Raw genomic sequence first — 17,082 nt, forward strand, 5'->3', positions numbered from 1 at the left:
GCCTGGCTAGGGCTCAGCCAGCTAGGGAATGGAAGACCCAGGATTTGGACCCAGGTTTGCTTGAATCTGAGACCCAGACTCATCCACCAGGTATGTCACCCACAGTTATGTCACCCACATTTCCTGGTATTTCACCAGGTATGTCCCCCACAATTCCTGAAGAAATAGTCACCTTTTCTCCTCTTGCAGTCCACCTAAGCCTAAGTTACCTTTTCTTAAATTTTTACATCAGTTCCAAAACTGATGTGCCGTGAAATACAATTCTGCAGGATATTAACAGGTGTAACAAAGGTTAAAAAGAATGTACTGTATAGGTTTCTGTATGGTAGCTTTTCACAATCTTTAGTATACTACCATATATAGTACACCTCCAAGCTCGAGACTTGGTGTGCCACACGTCCTTTCCTGAAGCCTTTGTGAGTGGGAAAAGAGGATCTTTTGGGTTGGGGAAACACTGTTCTAGAGATGGGTCACTGTTGTACTTTTCTCCCCCTCTGCTACAATCCGAATGTTAGCTTCCTTCCAAAATTAACATGTGGCACCCTAATGCCCAAAGTGGTGTCAGGAGGTGGGGCCTTTGGGAGGTGATTACATAATAAAGGTGGAGCCCTCATGAAAGGGATTCCGAAGGGGTTTCCACACAGTCGCCTAGCCCCTTCCACCATGTGAGGACACAAGGAATCTTCCACCCACAAGAGGACCCCTGCCTGACCACGTTCCCACCCCAATCTCAGATTTCCGGCCTCCAGAACTGTGAGAAATAAATTTCTGTTGTTTACAAGCTACCCAGTCTGTGGTATCTTGTTACAGCAGCCCAAGTAGACCAGGAAATCTTTTTTTTTTTTTTAATTTATAAAAAAATTCATGACAAAAAAGTTCAAACAGCATACAAGGGTATAAAGGAAAAAGTGAGGATCTACCTATTCTTTGTAACCACCAGTCCCACTCCCCAGAGGTAAGCATTCTTAGAAATTTCTTAGGAATCTGCTTTAGAAATTTTTATGCATATGAAGCACACATGAACACCCTTTTTAAGATATCACATTTGGGATTAAAGCATACCCACAATGCATTATTTGGCACTTAAAAAAATGTTAATGATAGAGTTGAGATTTTTCATATCAGCCTACAGAACTGCTACTGATAAATCAGAGAAAAGCAAAAGGAACATCTATAATATGGGATTACTGCTTTATAAAAGTGTCCCCTACCTGGGTCACAGTATACCTCAAGACTAGAAGTCACAATGCCCAGCCTCGCCTTCCGGTTCTGTGTGACCTCCACACTTGACACTCATGTATAAGATGGCAAGAACCTAAACCCTACCTCATATCACAGGTTGTCGTGAGGATCAGTAACAATGACGACAATGACATCCCAGCCACCATTTATTGAGCAGCTACTCTGTGCCAGGCATTTTTCTTAATGCCTTCTATGTATTAATTTAAGCCTTGCTCTCAACAACCCTGTGAAGTAGGTATTATTTTAGACCCATTTTACACATTGAAAGAGCCATCTCCCACTGCATACCCAGCACACAAGTGCACGATAAATGCTTGAAGTTGTATCAATTAAGTAAACATGATGTCAGCAACCCTGATCTTTGACACAATATACTCCTCACAGTGGCACTGTAAAGCGGATCCCATTTTTCCCTTAACAATGTTATAATTAAGGGTTCTGTTCCCAAACCTCACCTTGGCTTACTATAAATTCTAGACGTAATAAAGTCTTGTAGAAACAGAGCTACAACAAATCTCATAATCATTCAAAACAGCGAAATGAGGTTCCATGGCTCAGAGCATTTGAGAGATTGGCTGCTACAACCCCTCCTCTTTCTTGATCAATGAAATCATATCCAGAAAATATGTGGGTCTTCTCTAAGACCTTGTTACACTATCTCAGCATGAAACAATTTTTAATTGTGCATACATTTCAAACCCATGTGATTAAGGGACTCCAACATAATTCTATATGTATATACAAAATATACCGTATCACAAATCTGACACAACATTAACACACACGTTAGAACAAGCATCGGACATTTAATTAGAAGTAGTTTTCCCTGCCTCCTTAGAATTTTAAAGGTCATGTCAGGAATGGTGTGACTGACTCAGTTCTCCTAGAAAGACTAGGAATAATGTGAATACCATCTTATTCTCTCAATATTTTCCTATAGAAGCCATAGGCCTTCAGAATTAGTCCACTGGGTACTTTTCCCCTACACATGGTGGTGGCAGCACTTCTACAGTTTGAGGCATCACCCTGGGCCTTAGCTTTAGTTCGGGGTGCCCATGCTTTGACTCGATCCTCCTGCCCATCTCTCTCTCATTCTTTTCTTTTCTTTTTTTCCTCCCCATCTACCTTCTCAAGCAAAGAAAGCCTTGACTCCTTCCCTCCTCCAGCTGTGACTCTCACACCCATATTAGACTCTGGTCAACAGCACAGTATTGAGAATGCGATAGGAGCTTATTCGTTTGGGGGGGGTATTTGTCCCCCATCCTGCCCTCTTAATTTAGCACAATCTTCACGTCCAATGCATTATTTCTTATTCCCAATTACATCCAGCCATGACCATCCACGAAGAAAGAAGTCTACGCCAGGAATGGATGGCGCAGCACTGCTCTGACATATGCACACACTTAAAAGACACGGAATGCTTGCTTCAGCTGCTCTGCAATCAGCAGTTGGGAAGGGGGCGCCTGGGGGGCTCAGTCGATTAAGTGTTTGACTTCAGCTCAGGTCATGATCTCACAGTTTGTGGCTCTGTGCTGACAGCTGGGAGCCTGGAGCCTGCTTGGGATTCTGGTTCTCCCTCTCTGTCTCTCTGCCCCTCCCCCACTCACAGTCTGTCTCTCTCTCTCAAAAATAAATAAACATTAAAAAAAAAAAAGGGTTGGGAAGGAACAACAGTGCTCGATTGCATCCAAGACAGGGCTTGGGTCCCAGTTTAGTTATGTTCTGATGAAGTCAGAGGTCAGAGTTCCAGTTTCCTGGTCTCTAAAGTGAGAATCATCTACCTCATAAGGCTGTGATTGAAGATTAACTGAAAGAAGTATGTAAAACATTTTGTAAATGGCACAGCACCACACAAATATCAGATAGTGACCATCACGGCTTCTGGCTCTCTAAATGTGTTGGCGGTGGAGCACGATAATCGCTTTAAAAGAGGAACCAAGTTGTTTCTGTTGTTCATCATCTCCCACCACATGGCCTACTCAGCTGCTGTTCCCAAGGGAGGTGCATCACGATATTAACTGGCAGGTGAGCATAGATCCAGCAGAAAACAGACCAGCTTAATTTCATGTGGACACAGACGTTTTCCTCCATTCTTGCTTTATCAGATTTTCTGAAATACTTCCTTTTAGCATAATTATAAACCTTTTTGCTTTAAGCCTTTAAACTTTTTGTTATAGGGGCACCTGGGTGGCTCAGTTGGTTAAGTGTCTGACTCTTGATTTTGGCTCAGGTCATGATCTCATGGTTCATGGGTTTGAGGCCCACTTCGGGCTTTGTGCTGACAGCACTGAGCTTGCTTGGGATTCTCTCTCTCCCTCTTTCTCTGCCCCTCCCCAGCTCACACACATGCTGTCTCTCTCTCAAAATAAATAAACTTAAAAAAAATCTTTTTGTCATAAAAAATTTCAAGCATATATAAAAGTGGAGAAAAAGGTGTAACAAACCTCCATGTATACATCACCAGCTTCAACAATTACCAACTCATTCACATCTTGTTTCACCCATTTCCCTCCCCATTCTGGATTATTTGGAAGCAAATTTTCAGTATCATATCATTTTATCCATATACATTTTTGCAGGTATCTCTAAAAGATAAGGATTCTGTGTGTAAACATAACCAAAATATTACATCAAAACTAAACTATAATTACTATATTACTGTAATCCAATATCCGGTTAGTGTTTAAATTTCTACAAATCTTTGAAAGATTTTTTTTTTTTTTTTTGTACTTTGGTCAAATCAATTAGGCAACTGGTAGATACATGTTGTCTTTTCTAATCCAAAGCTTCTTCATCCATCTTTATTTTTTTTTCCTTGCGATTTATTTGTTAAAGAAGCTGGTTCATCATATAGACTATCCCACGACCACATCTTGACAATGGTGTGATTTAACATGTTCGTCTGCCCCTGTATTTCCTGTGAATTCACAGTTAAATCTAAAGGCTTGACCCAGTTCATGTTTGGTTTTTGGACAGAATCGTTACTTGATAGGTGTTCTTGTGTACTTCCATCGGGAAGCAACTCATATTTGATTACCTCTGGTGTGTGCACTTGGCAGCATTGAGAATCAGCGTCGAGGGCATTACTTCATGGGGACTGGAAAATGGTGATTTTTCTCCCATTACTTCTTCATTTATTAAATCGGATGCTATTATTATTAAAAGTTGATATTTGACTGAAATGAAAGCATGAAATGAAATGAAATGAAAGACAAAAAAAGAAAACCATTTTTGTCTGATATATTTTAAACAATATATCAGTTCCTTCCTATCTACATATCTCATTAATAATGAAAAGATAATTTTAAAGTTTAATTAAAAAAAAAACTACTCGACTTCTGAGGGAAACCTTCAATCAAAAGGTAGAGGAGGACTGGTCCATGGTACATCATTCAGATTCAAATGTGATTCCTTCAATTGTGAGCTTTTTTTTTTTAATTTTTAAAAGTGTTTATTTGTTTTTGAGAGAGAGAAAGAGTGTGAGCAGAGAGAGAGGGGCAGAGAGAGTCAGAGACACAGAATCTGCTGCAGGCTCCAGGCTCTGAGCTGTCAGCACAGAGCCCGATGTGGGGCTTGAACCCATAAGCCGTGAGATCATGACCTGAGCCAAAAGCAAGAGTTGGACACTTAACCGACTGAGCCACCCAGGCACCCCACAATTGTGAGCTTTAGGACTTTGCTCAAGGTTTTTGGCATTCTTACCTTCATTTGGCATCCTTATTCTCTTTTCTCATCTATAAAATAGGCATAATAATGCCTATCTTATGACTCCTGTGAGGATTTATGCAAAGAGCCTGTTCCAGTGGCTGAAAAATAGTAGATGCTCAATAAATTATAGTTACTACTAGTTGTACCATTGTCTCCCCTGTAACTTGCACAGTGCCTGGCAAACAGCAGTAGCTCAATAAATGCTGGGTGGAAAAAGTGTTGATTCTTTTTACTCTGTCCCAAGCTGATGGTGCTTTAATATTTCAAGACATTGGGGATACAGATGTGAACAAAAACTCCCGTTCATGAATTTATGCAGGAATGGAAGAGGGAATTCTTTGCTCCCAGGGGAATTATTCCAGTTGGCTCTTTTGAAAATAAGACCTATTAGTAACCCATGGGGTCAGGACATGAGAGGGCAGCACGACGAACTCAACTACATGAGAAGACATGAGAAGACATCAATTTTCACCAAAAGGAAAATATACCAGCATTGTCATCATATTTGACCTGAGGTGCATTAAGGCCTCACTCAGTGTGGTGGGTTTAACTGTGTCCCACAGAAATGGAGGCTAAAGTCCTAAGCTTCAGATTTGAGAATGTGACTTTATCTGAAAATAGTCTTTGAGAATGTAGCCAAGTTAATACGAGATTTTACAGCACTAGCGGGGGGTTCTAAATCTGATGACTGGTGTCCTTATAAGAAGGCACCAGTGGTATCAAGGTACACAGGAAAAAAGACGGGATGAAGATAGAGTCAGAAATTAGTTATGCTGCACAAACCAAGAAATGGCAAGGATTGCCAGTAACTACCAGAAGCTACAAGAGGCAGGAACGACTGACTTTTCCCTACAGCTATCTGAGGGAACATGGCCCCACTGACATGCTGTTTGGGATTTCTAGCCCACAGAACTGTGAGAGAAAAAATTTCTCTTGTTTTAGGTCACCCAGTTTGTGGTAAGTTGTTATGGCAGCACTAGGAAACGAATACATCCAGTGAACCGAGACCAAAGGTATAGACCAATCAGCCCACCTGTGCCTGTAACTGTCTAGTGAGAAAGAGGAAAGGAGAGGGGGGAATCCCAGACAAGAGAACCTGTTCCATTTTAATTCATCTTGTATCAACTGGGCCTATGACTGACTCTTCAAAGCTATGCAAGTACCAGCAGGCAAGCCTGCTTTACCTGAAAAGCAAGTAGGCAGAAGTCATGGAACTTGCTGGCACTGACACTTTGGGAATGAGCATGCTCTCTGTGGAATCTGGCAGGCGGAAAGGGGCAACAGTGCTGTCCAGGCAGGCGTGGTGGGGACAGCGCTCCAGCCTAGGCATCCACCTTTCTATCCTTAGTGTATGTCAGGAAGGCTCTATGGTCTAAAGGTGATGCTCCCAAACACTCCGGTAGTCACCTAATCATGCTGAGCCCCAGCAGACCACCCCTCAACAGTAAGAAGTCAATGCAACGGTGTGGTAGGGGACCTGGCACGCAGATGGTACTGGCTTGGTACCCTCTGCAAAATCATTGTCTGGATATCTGCAAACAGAAAATTGTGATCGGGGCCATTCACAAACACTCACTGGGCCCCCTTTGTGTGCCAGGCACTGGGCTGGACACTGGGAAAATGAAGAATGAGCTACAGTCTTCGATAAAGTGATTGGATGGGACGTGGGATCAGAGATGGCTTTTTTCCTTAAAATGTCTTTTCATATTATAATAATGTTTTACAATAAAATGCTTAAAGTTGAAACTCAGATCTAATTTTTTTTAAAAGATGTGGGAAAAGCGGTCACAGGCAGCTGTTCTGTTATTTATTTATTTCACAAATATATATGTGTATATATTTACAACACTGCTCAATCCTTCAGCAAGGCAATGCTCCAGGCACCTAGGGAGATAGTGCTGCCCTCCAATTTACCCCCACCCACACTGCACGCTAACATGGGGTCAGTAACACATGATTTCACACTTAATTGGTAGCTAATTATTTCAGATGTGCTAGTTTTATTTTCCCGGATTAGCTCCCCCACGGCAGGAATTCTCTCCTTTCACACCATCTGTTAGCACCTACTCAAAAGCCCACCATGCCCCAGGATTAGCTGGCCTTGCAGATGGAACTCTGTGACTGACTTCTACCTTTCCAGAAAACGAGCCATGACAAGCTGCCCCAGTGGTTATGTTAGGGCAAGGGAGGAGGCAGAAGAGACTGTGACTAAGCATCCCGCTCACTTTTAGGATCTGTTTAATCATTTCCTATTGGTTTGCCCTGAAATGGCACCACTGAGAGCATAGGGCAAAACATGCGAGTGGGTCTAAGGGATCCACCTATGAGGCACCAGCGCCCAGGAGACAGATGTGAGCATGCGTGTACACATGCGTGCATGTGCACTGGCATGAGTACAACACCTGCAGCCTAAAGCCAATAAAGGCCTTCTCAGCGACTTTAGAATTTTATTGTCCACTGTGGCTGCCACAGATGCTTGGGATACTTGCTGGAAGCAACGAGGAGAATTGGCCCCACACGTCTCGGAAATGTGGGGGCAGGCATATTAAGTGACAGACACTGTGCTAAGTTCTTCACATCTACTCTTTTATTTATTCCATTCAGAGGCGCTACCAGGTCGTCCTGACCCTGTTTCAGTGTTTGGGAAACTGGCCAGAGGGGCAGAGCCAGGATTGGATCTCGTGCCTTGGTGAGTCTAGCAAAGACTTCCTGCATGACCACAGTTCAACGCTATGGCCATATGTGCTGACAGAACCAGGATCAAGCAAAACTGTTAGTCCCCAGCCTTTTTTTTCTTCCATACCCAAAGCCATTGCTCACCAGTAGAAGCACTGAACTTTGGAGAATCAAATGATTCCACAAGGCTGGCCTCTACACATACCTCCAGCCTTGGACAGAGGAGAAAAAGAGAACCCCACTGTTAACTACCAAAGTAAGTTGAAAAGCTGCATCCTCCCTCCTCTGCATGCTCAGCAGCTAATTGAGGTTAGAGCCATAGAAACCAAACAAAAGGCTCCCAGGAGCCCACACTGCCTAGCCTAACTGCTGCCAGCCACTGTGGGAAGAGAAAAAGGGAGCCCCTCCCTCCTTCATTCCTCAACAGCTTAATGAAGATTTGGCCTGTCATCTTCCCAGGAACAAATTCTGTGGCTATCTGAAAGGGACTGATTTTTATTCTCAAACAACATAGCAGATCCGCCTTTGAAACCAGAGTCAGCAATAAAATGGGTCATAAACATGTATATGAGGTTATAAGACCTGAGAGGTGACTGGATTTCTCCCAGCCTTAAAATGAAACTCCTTAGGAAGTCCCTCAATGTCACCACTGGGGAGGGAGGGAAAGTTGGTGGAGGTCATGGCTTTCACTGTGCCACTAATACAGATGGCACTTTTTAGGCCAGGACCTCCTTGGTCTTGAAGCTACAGGCTTAGCTGCCTGATGCCATGTACCAGCAAATGAGAATATCCAGCTTTCTTTGCAAGTTAGGCATGATTCTGAAAAAAAGCCACATTCACACTCTAAAATGTCCACGATTCTAGCATACAAATGGCAGACTGAGGGACTGACCAACTGAATGAATAAATAAGTACCATAAGAAAATACTATCTTTGAATCCAGCAAAGAAAACCCAATCATTTTCTTCTTAAAGTTATTTTTTAATCTTCTTTAAATCCCTCTTTCAGGGAGAGAAATTTCCCGGGAAGAAGCTGTCATGATTCAGATATTAGAATATTTTACTATTAATATCTCCAAGGGCCTTGAACTTCTTTGTCGTCTTCGAAGAACTAAGCTGACAAGTTGGCTATTTCTGGGACTGAGCATGTCTAGCTGTTTTCACAAAGGGAAGAAGTTATCACATGAAAACAGATAGATTTTTCCTTTATGGGTCTAAGACATGGTGATCATAATAACTCTAATTATTATTAGTGACTCTAAAAATTATCATGATTTTATTGGACGATATGACATCTATTAAATACATCTACTATATCAAGTGTTTTTCTTTGTGTATTATAGTGTTTTTATTCACCTTCATAACAACCCTCTAAAACTGTTACTAGATGGGTCTAATTTTGCATATGAAGACACTGACGCTTGGGGCCCCTGGGTGGCTCAGTCGGTTAAGCGGTCTGATTCTTGATTTTGGCTCAGGTCATGATCCCAGGGTGATGAGATGAGCCCCAGGTCAGGCTCTGTGCTGGCTGTGGAGCCTGCTTAAGATTCTCTCTCTCTGCCCCTCCCCTCCTCAAAATAAAATAAAATAAAATAAATAAAAACAAAGACACTGAAGCTCAGAAAAGTTAAGTGCATTATACAAAGTCAAACTGCTAGTAAGTAGGGAAGCCAGTGTTCAAATTAGGCAGCTAGCCTCCAAAGGACTAGTGGGTAGATGCTAAAGTGATACCTCATCCACTGCAACGGTATATGAACACAGCACGGGTTGTCTCTCTAGGAAGTGCTTCCTTCAAAACAAGAGGTGTTCAGGCAATGACTACCAGAGTGAGAACTTCAGCGGCACTTGGGATTCAGGTCCCTGGTGATACTCAGCTCTTCCAATTCCACTGCATTGCACTACTTAGTATCAACACGCTTTTATTTTCTAGGTTTGGACGGATCCTATAGATAGATTTTTCCTCTTTGTCAGAAAGTATGTCATTCAAAGAGCAGAGGATCAGTTTGTGATCCCAGGTGATATCCCGATTCCTATCTAAAGAAAAGGTCTTGGTTTGCACACCTGTTCTGAAACTGCCTCTCTGCCTTCGTCTTGGAAGCGGACGGCAATCTGAGCTTGTCAAAGTTTCTGTTCTAAAGCCAGTCTCTGCAGTGGGAAAGATGCTACACGGCACCTGCAGTGCACATTACTCTCAAGCAAGCTCCAGTCAGAATGGATGTCAAAGTTCAAGCACGGCCATGAGGCTAAAGATAATCCTGATAATAAGAGGCCAGGTAAGACTCCATTAAACCAGCCTTACATAAGTCACCGTGGTGCCTCCAGAACATTAGTAACTGGCCAAACCAATGCCCACATCCTCTCTGTTGGAAGTGCTGAATCTAACAAGTACCTATAAAAGAGAAGTGAAATAATATATTTGTTGAAAGATGGCTCATTTTTCCTCCCTGTTTTTTTCCTTCTCTTCATTTACTTAAATATTAGGACACCATTCAAGTCTCACCACACATTATACAGCTTTCAAAACAAAGGAGTTTGATAACATGCTGAGTTCATCATCCAGCCATGAATTAATTAAGGTAAGAATCATGACCAAGTTTCTAGAACCTCTAAAATAGTGAAAACAACCACCTTTTATTTTTCTGAGGGCCCACAACTAGAATTCTAGCCCTTAAGCAAGCTCTTCATATCTGTCTCCCTTTCTGCTTCCAGTTCTTTACCAATGTCTCCAAAATGCCTTTCCTGGGCATCTGGAAGAAAAGGGATCTTCCTTTAGGGATCTGAAGCACGTGGGCTGTTGTTACTTCCACAAGTGAGGCTGGTGCAAGGAAGCCCTGGCAAGTGGAAGGCAGAGATAGAGCAGGGGAAGAGCGGTAAAGAATAAACACGCCAGGAGGTTTGGAAACACCCGACAGCAACTGGTGTGCCACCACAGGGAGCCAGGCTGCTCTCCTGAATAAAGACGTACTGCCCCTTCAAGCCATCTCACTTCTAAAATTAATAAGTACTGGGGCGCCTGCATGGCTCAGTTGGTTAAACGTCCGAGTCTTGATTTCAGCTCAGGTCATGATCCCAGGATCGTGGGATCTAGCCCTGCATCTGCCTCTGTGATGAGCATGGAGCCTGCTTAACGTTCGCTCTTTCTCTCCCTCTGCCCCTCTCTTCCACTCACGTGCGTACACACACTCTATCTCTAAAATAAAAAAAAAATTAAAATAAGTACTAGGGATGTAATGTATAACATGATGAGCATAGTTAACACCACTGTAGGATATACAGAAAAGTTACTAAGAGAGTAGATCCTAAGAATTCTCATCACAAAGAGAAAATTTTTTAATTTTCTTCTTTTATACGAGAAGATGGATATTAGCTGAACTTACTGTGGTAGGCATTTCACAACATATGTATATCAAATCATTCCATGGTACACCTTAAACTTATACAGTGATGTAAGTCTGCTACTTTTTTCAATAAAACTGGAAAGAAAGAATGCCTTCCTTCCCAAAAGACTGGCTGCCAATTTTAACTACAAGAGTCAGCACTAAAAATGTGACCCTTTCCCTGTATGAAGACTGACAAGAGATACTCTCCAAGAACCAGCTCTCTGTGGTAATGGAAAGGAAAGGAAATAGGAAGAACTGAGAGAAAGAAAAGAAGAAAGTAGGGAACAAGAGATCTTAGTACAAACCCTAATCATGATGCTCTCAAAACTGACCAAGTATGTCTTCCCCACCCTAACATTCCTGCCGTTTCCATCTAACAAGATGTTCAGGGACGGTCTGGAGAGACAGATGAAACAGAAGAAGGTGCTGGTTGAAGAAAAGTCACTGTTTCACCTCTCAAGAGCTGTTCTTTCTTTTGGTTCCATGGACACAGCTGGACTGTCAGTCCTGTGGCTACATGAAAAATCCTGCATCTACAAGGGAGATACAGGACAGAATGGAGGGAGGGGAAAAAGATCTAAATTAGAGGGAGACCAGGATTTCAAACCACAGCTGTGCATTCCACAAGCTTCATAAATAATATTCTTGGATTTACTATGGAGTCAGTCCTGTCAAAATTTACACTACAACTTGAAACCTAATTGAGGAAGGTCTTTCAAAAAAATGTCAACATGAGGGGTGCCTGGGTGGCTTGGTCGGTTGAGCGTCCGACTTCGGCTCAGGTCATGATCTCACGGTCCGTGAGTTCGAGCCCCGCGTCGGGCTCTGTGCTGACAGCTCAGAGCCTGGAGCCTGTTTCAGATTCTGTGTCTCCCTCTCTCTCTGCCCCTCCCCTGTTCATGCTCTGTCTCTCTCTGTCTCAAAAATAAATAAACGTTAAAAAAATTTTTTTTAAATGTCAACATGAGAAAAGGCAACATTGAAAAAACTGTTTTGTTAAGAGTAAGAATTAATGAAGCATATTTAGGGGAGAGAGAATTTAGTGATGTGGGAGAGAGACAAATACACAATATGCAATGGGGTGGTGCTTGAAGGAGCTAGGTTCTTGATGAGGCAAAAGGATCAAATCAAAACTTTGGTTTTTAGCAGAGCTTAGCAGCATAGAGACTGTGAATATCTGGTAGGAGTCACCCAGGACTGACAACTGTCCAAGGGTATGGTGGCAGGTCAGGGTTCTCTGAGAACTCTAAGGCTACTCGTAGAGTATTGAAGAAAAAAACTGCCTTTGGGGTCCAGCCAGGGTTGGAAAGCAAGTGAAACCAGGAAATCACCCAAGAAGTTCCAGCTGAAAATGAGATCTGAAGCTTGGTATGTCGTAGAACAGCTGAGAAGACAAGTTCCAGTAATAGCTGACATCTATATAATGTTCCTGGTTTATAAGGTAACTTGACATTGCCTACTTCACCTTATTTCTCAACAAATCCTGTGAGGTAGTCAGGTAGAGTGGGTATCACTATCACTGTGTTCCTGATGAAGACATGGAGACTTGGAGAGGTGAGGTGATTTGCCAAAGTCTTATCGCTGCTAAGCTGGAGAGCAAGCCCTCCAAATGCTCATTTCACTACACCACGACCTCAGAGTACTGGAAATATCATTAAGGGAAAGATAGACTTAAGAGGACATAAGTCAAGGGCCAACATCAGCAGTGTGATGTGCATGAACTGGGCAGACAGTGGTAGAAGTGGGGCACTGGAGGTTCACCTAAAAGTGTGGAATGATGGCAGCTCAACAGTGGCACCGAAAGTAATTTAGGGGAGTGGGCATTACACTAGTCCTCCCAAGGTTTGAGAAATTAAGGCCACTGAGAGAGCAGGGGAAGCCAGACTCCTTCAGGACAAGGAATTATGAGGAACACACTATACAGGCAGAGAAGGCAGGAATATTTCCTCACCAGCAGCTAGGGTTCAACAGCTACAAGACAGCTTGGGGTAGAGTGAGTGTATGCATTAGTGAGTGAATAAATGAATGGAAGCCAAAGGAGCAGGGCAGAGGGTTCTGACCTCCAATACATGATCAGCAACAGCACGGCTGAGCAAGATTTCAGGCCAAGAGGTGGTAGGGTTCCATCAGTGACAGGAAAGGAGGTAGAAGAGGTCATGGAACCTTCCCAAGATTCTAACTAGAATATTAGCGTGAGGATGTGAGAACTTCTGTGAGCTTCAGCTGAGACAGCATACATCAAAGTAGCTGATGGTGCCTGGCAAATGGTAGGTACTCAATAAGCTTTGGCCAAAGCTGCAATTGAGTCACGTGGACCTTGGGGAGTTTTCTCCTCACTGTTGACTTGTCTCTCAGTGAAATGTTTACTGATACTATTCTAGGCAATGTGTTTGAGGTGATCTAATAAGGAATCAGACATTGGCATTGCTCTTACCCCCAGGGCACATCTGATAGAGACTACAGTATAATCAGGTGGCGAATATTCACTTGGTCAGCAAATAATTATCAAGCATCCGCTATGTGCCAGGCACTGGTGATACATCAGCAACATCACAAAGTCTCTGCACACACAGAGTTCATGTGGGTACGACAATCAGAAACAGGCAAATATCCTCAGGTGGGGTTAAGTGCAATGGAGAAACACAAGCAGGTAAGGAGACAGTAAATTGGGTGCAGGTGACTCTGTGTTAGATGGGGTGATCCAAGGAGGTGGTAAACGAGCAGAGACCTGAATGGAATAAGAGAGCAAGATGTGTGAAATTATTGAAGAACAGCCTTGCAGACAGAGGGAACAGCAAGGGAAAGAGCCTAGAGGCACAGAACACCAAGTGGGCCAGTCTGGGATGAATATGATAAACAAGAAGTTGGTAGGGACACAGTGGAGCTACTGAGAAGTGACTCCTACCTTGGGGTGTTGGTGCATCTCTGGGGCGCATGACAAGGAATCCAAGGTGGCTTCCCAGAGGAGTAGGCACTTGGGCTGGACCTTAATAGAGAAACACCATTTGTACTCGTGGCAAAGGAACACTGCAAAGCAAAGTCCAAAGGCAGGAAAGCAAAAGGTGTATGTGTGGAGAACAAAAAAGTTTGGTTTGGATGGAGAGCACATTTGATAGAGGGAAATGGTTAAAAATCATACTGGAAAGGTAAGACAAGGCCAGAATTGAGGGAAGACGGAGTGGGCAAGAAAAGGCAGAAGGTAAGGAGACATGTAATTTTTGAACATGTACTATCCACTAGGCATGGGGATAGGTACTTTGTAATATTTCACTTAATTTTTATTTATTTCAATATATTTCTTAGTAAATACTTCCTGATACACATTGTCAGCCTCATGTTGTAGGTGAGAAACAGGCTAGGGAAGGTTACACCTGAGTGTAACTCGTGGATGTTGAGGTAAGGAGGTCAAAGTTTGGGCAGGGGAAATCACAGAAGGTTTGTAAACACAGGAGGGACATGGGCAGCACCATGCCACCCTGGATGAAACAGGCTGCGACTCCAGGACCAGGGGACAAGCAAATGACAGTTCAGATCTCAGACTATCAAATTCTGGGATTAGTGGTCTTATTTCTCTTGTATTCCCAAGGCCACAGGGCACAACGCTAGGTCTACATTAGGTTGTCAGATCTTGATTAATAATCTACCTGACCTGAAGTTCAAAAACAAGAAAAGCACAGCACCTGTTCAATGTACTCCTCCTTGTCTTGTGAGTGGGGTTATGTGTGAGACACCGGGGCTGTTCTTTCTGACAAGTCAAAAAGGAATGACTTACAGGTCCTTTGACACTGAAAAGTTGCATTTGTTTGTTTTAAATAAAACAGATTGTAACACACCAATACAATGGAACACTACTCATCAATAGAAAACAATGAATTACTGATACATGCAACATGGATGAGTCTCCAAATAATTATGCTAAGTGAAAGAACCCAAATTAGAGAGGCTACTGTATAATTCCATTTCTATAAATTCTTGAAAGTGCAAACAAATCTGTATAAGCAGAGAGTGGGTACCTGGGGCGGGAGGTGGGGGGACAGTGAGAAAGGGAGGGTTACAAATGGACACGAGGAACTATTGGGTGTTCCTCAGATATGCTCATTATCCTCATTATGGTGATGACTTCACAGATGTATATGTGTGTCAAAGCACATCACGCTGTACATTATAAATATTCATAATATAGTCTATGGCTATTACACTTCAGTAAAGCTGGGGAAAAATATAATGGTGTAGAGCTTAAACAGGGGCCCTGTAATCGTATGAATTTCTATAACTTTTGTGGCATAGACTTCTCATGTTCATAAATATTGGTGTTCTCTGCTTTCTGGCCACATACTTAGGCCACATTTTCCAGCCTCTCTGGCTGTAAGGCGTGGCCAGGCCCTGAGCTCTGCCAATACGATATTCTCCTTTCCCTCCCACCCACTACCTGACTGGAGGAGACTCTGAGGACACATCGTAGCTTGGGTCCCTGAACTCTGGAGCATGGAACCCTGTCCCCATTCTGCATTCACAGTGGTATGAATGAGAAATAAACTTGGAACCATATAGAAACACTGAAATCTTGGACTTGTTAGAGTGCTTAGTCTCCTGGACAAGGACATTATATAAATAATAATAATTAATACTTAGCAATATAATATACAGTCTATTAAACCTATAAAGTATAATGTAAAGTGTATCATTAGTATAATGTGTTATATAGTACATATTAATAAATTAGTGCATTAATATTCCTAATACCAACATTAATATTGGTAGCAGAACAGAGAGCAAACCATTGAAACTTAATAGGTTAGTTTCCTCCTCTGTGAAAAGGGAGGTTTTTCTGCTTATCTCACAGGCTATAATAAAGAATAAATAAAATTATGTATGTGAAAGCTTTTTGAAAATAAGCATACCTTTCACCTACAATATAATTACCATAACTGCTATTATGAATATCTCTATTTTATTTCCTGAGGCCTAGTTTATGGTTTTACTTCCAGTGAGGTCCAGGTGACTTTTCTTTGTTCCAAGCCAGAAAGACCTCACCCTTAGCTCTAGTAAGAGCCTCATACTTGATATGATATGAGAAGACAGAATCTGAAGACCATTCATGGGGACCATTTTTTTTTGGTACAAGACGGGAGACACATGGGTAGATACAATCAAATGTAAATTCATAGATAATGGATACATTAAAAAAAAATAAAAATACTATCCACTATTCTTTTTTTTGTTGTTAAAAATTTTTTTTCAAGTGTTTGTTTATTTTGAGAGAGACAGAGACAGCGCAAGTTTGGGGGGCGGGGGAGGGCAGAGAGAGAGGAAGAGAGAGAATCCCAAGCAGGCCCTATTGTCAGCACAGAGCCTGACATGGAGCTTGAACCCATGAAACTGCGAGATCATGACCTGCGCTGAAACCAAGAGGCAGATGCTTAATCGACTGAGCTGCCCAGGCACTCCTACCACCCACTATTCTTCATATTAGGGGCTTCATTTGTATTTTCTCATTTTATGAGTTTTCCCCCAAAATCTGAACCTGAATTTGATTTCTGGAAGGTCACAAGGGAAGTGACAAAAGACAGATGTATCGATAATTGAAACCATCACTACTGGAAAAAGGACCTGAAATGTCACTGAATGCTAACAATTCACCAGCAGCAACAGAGGGATCACAGCAGTATGGGGCCTGTACGCGCCCACTCAAGAACTCCAGTCAACTCCTGGGATTTGTTTCAGACTCTCCTGGGTAGTGCTACCATGCACATAACAACAAAAAGTTGTGCCAATATCATATTTGAAGTGGGTAAAGTAGGACAACTTCAACGAATGTCACCTCTTCATTTTGGAATTAGTGACCTTAATCTAAACGATGCCACAGTTAACAGATAAGCCCAGAATCTCAATGGCTTATTACAAGATTTACATCTCACATCTGTCAAGAATCCGCCACGGCTCTGTCGCACATCATTCCAAGGCCCAGGCCGGAAGAGCGGCCCCTGTCTAGACCATCAGACTTACCCCCAAGCATTGGTGGGCACTGCCCTAAGGATTCAGATGCTGGCTAACATAGGTCTCAGTATTTAAAAGTA

The 17,082-nt window shown here is 42.5% G+C and overlaps 1 protein-coding gene across 4 annotated transcripts in view; it reads right to left on the reverse strand.

Moving 5' to 3' along the window:
• Positions 1–17,082, reverse strand: part of STON2 (stonin 2) — a 144,633-nt gene that overhangs the window by 53,740 nt on the left and 73,811 nt on the right. For 2 of the 4 annotated variants that reach the window (XM_019461930.2, XM_019461931.2), the window contains one exon: positions 13,911–13,991. The exons of the other annotated variants lie outside the window; for them this stretch is intronic. In XM_019461930.2, coding sequence (XP_019317475.2) covers positions 13,911–13,991 — 81 coding nt within the window. The remainder of the gene's footprint in view (positions 1–13,910; positions 13,992–17,082) is intronic. 4 annotated transcript variants of the gene reach the window in all.

The sequence above is a fragment of the Panthera pardus genome, unplaced genomic scaffold (genome assembly GCF_024362965.1).
Source record: "Panthera pardus isolate Hobbes unplaced genomic scaffold, ASM2436296v1 HiC_scaffold_24, whole genome shotgun sequence".
NCBI lineage: Eukaryota > Metazoa > Chordata > Mammalia > Carnivora > Felidae > Panthera > Panthera pardus.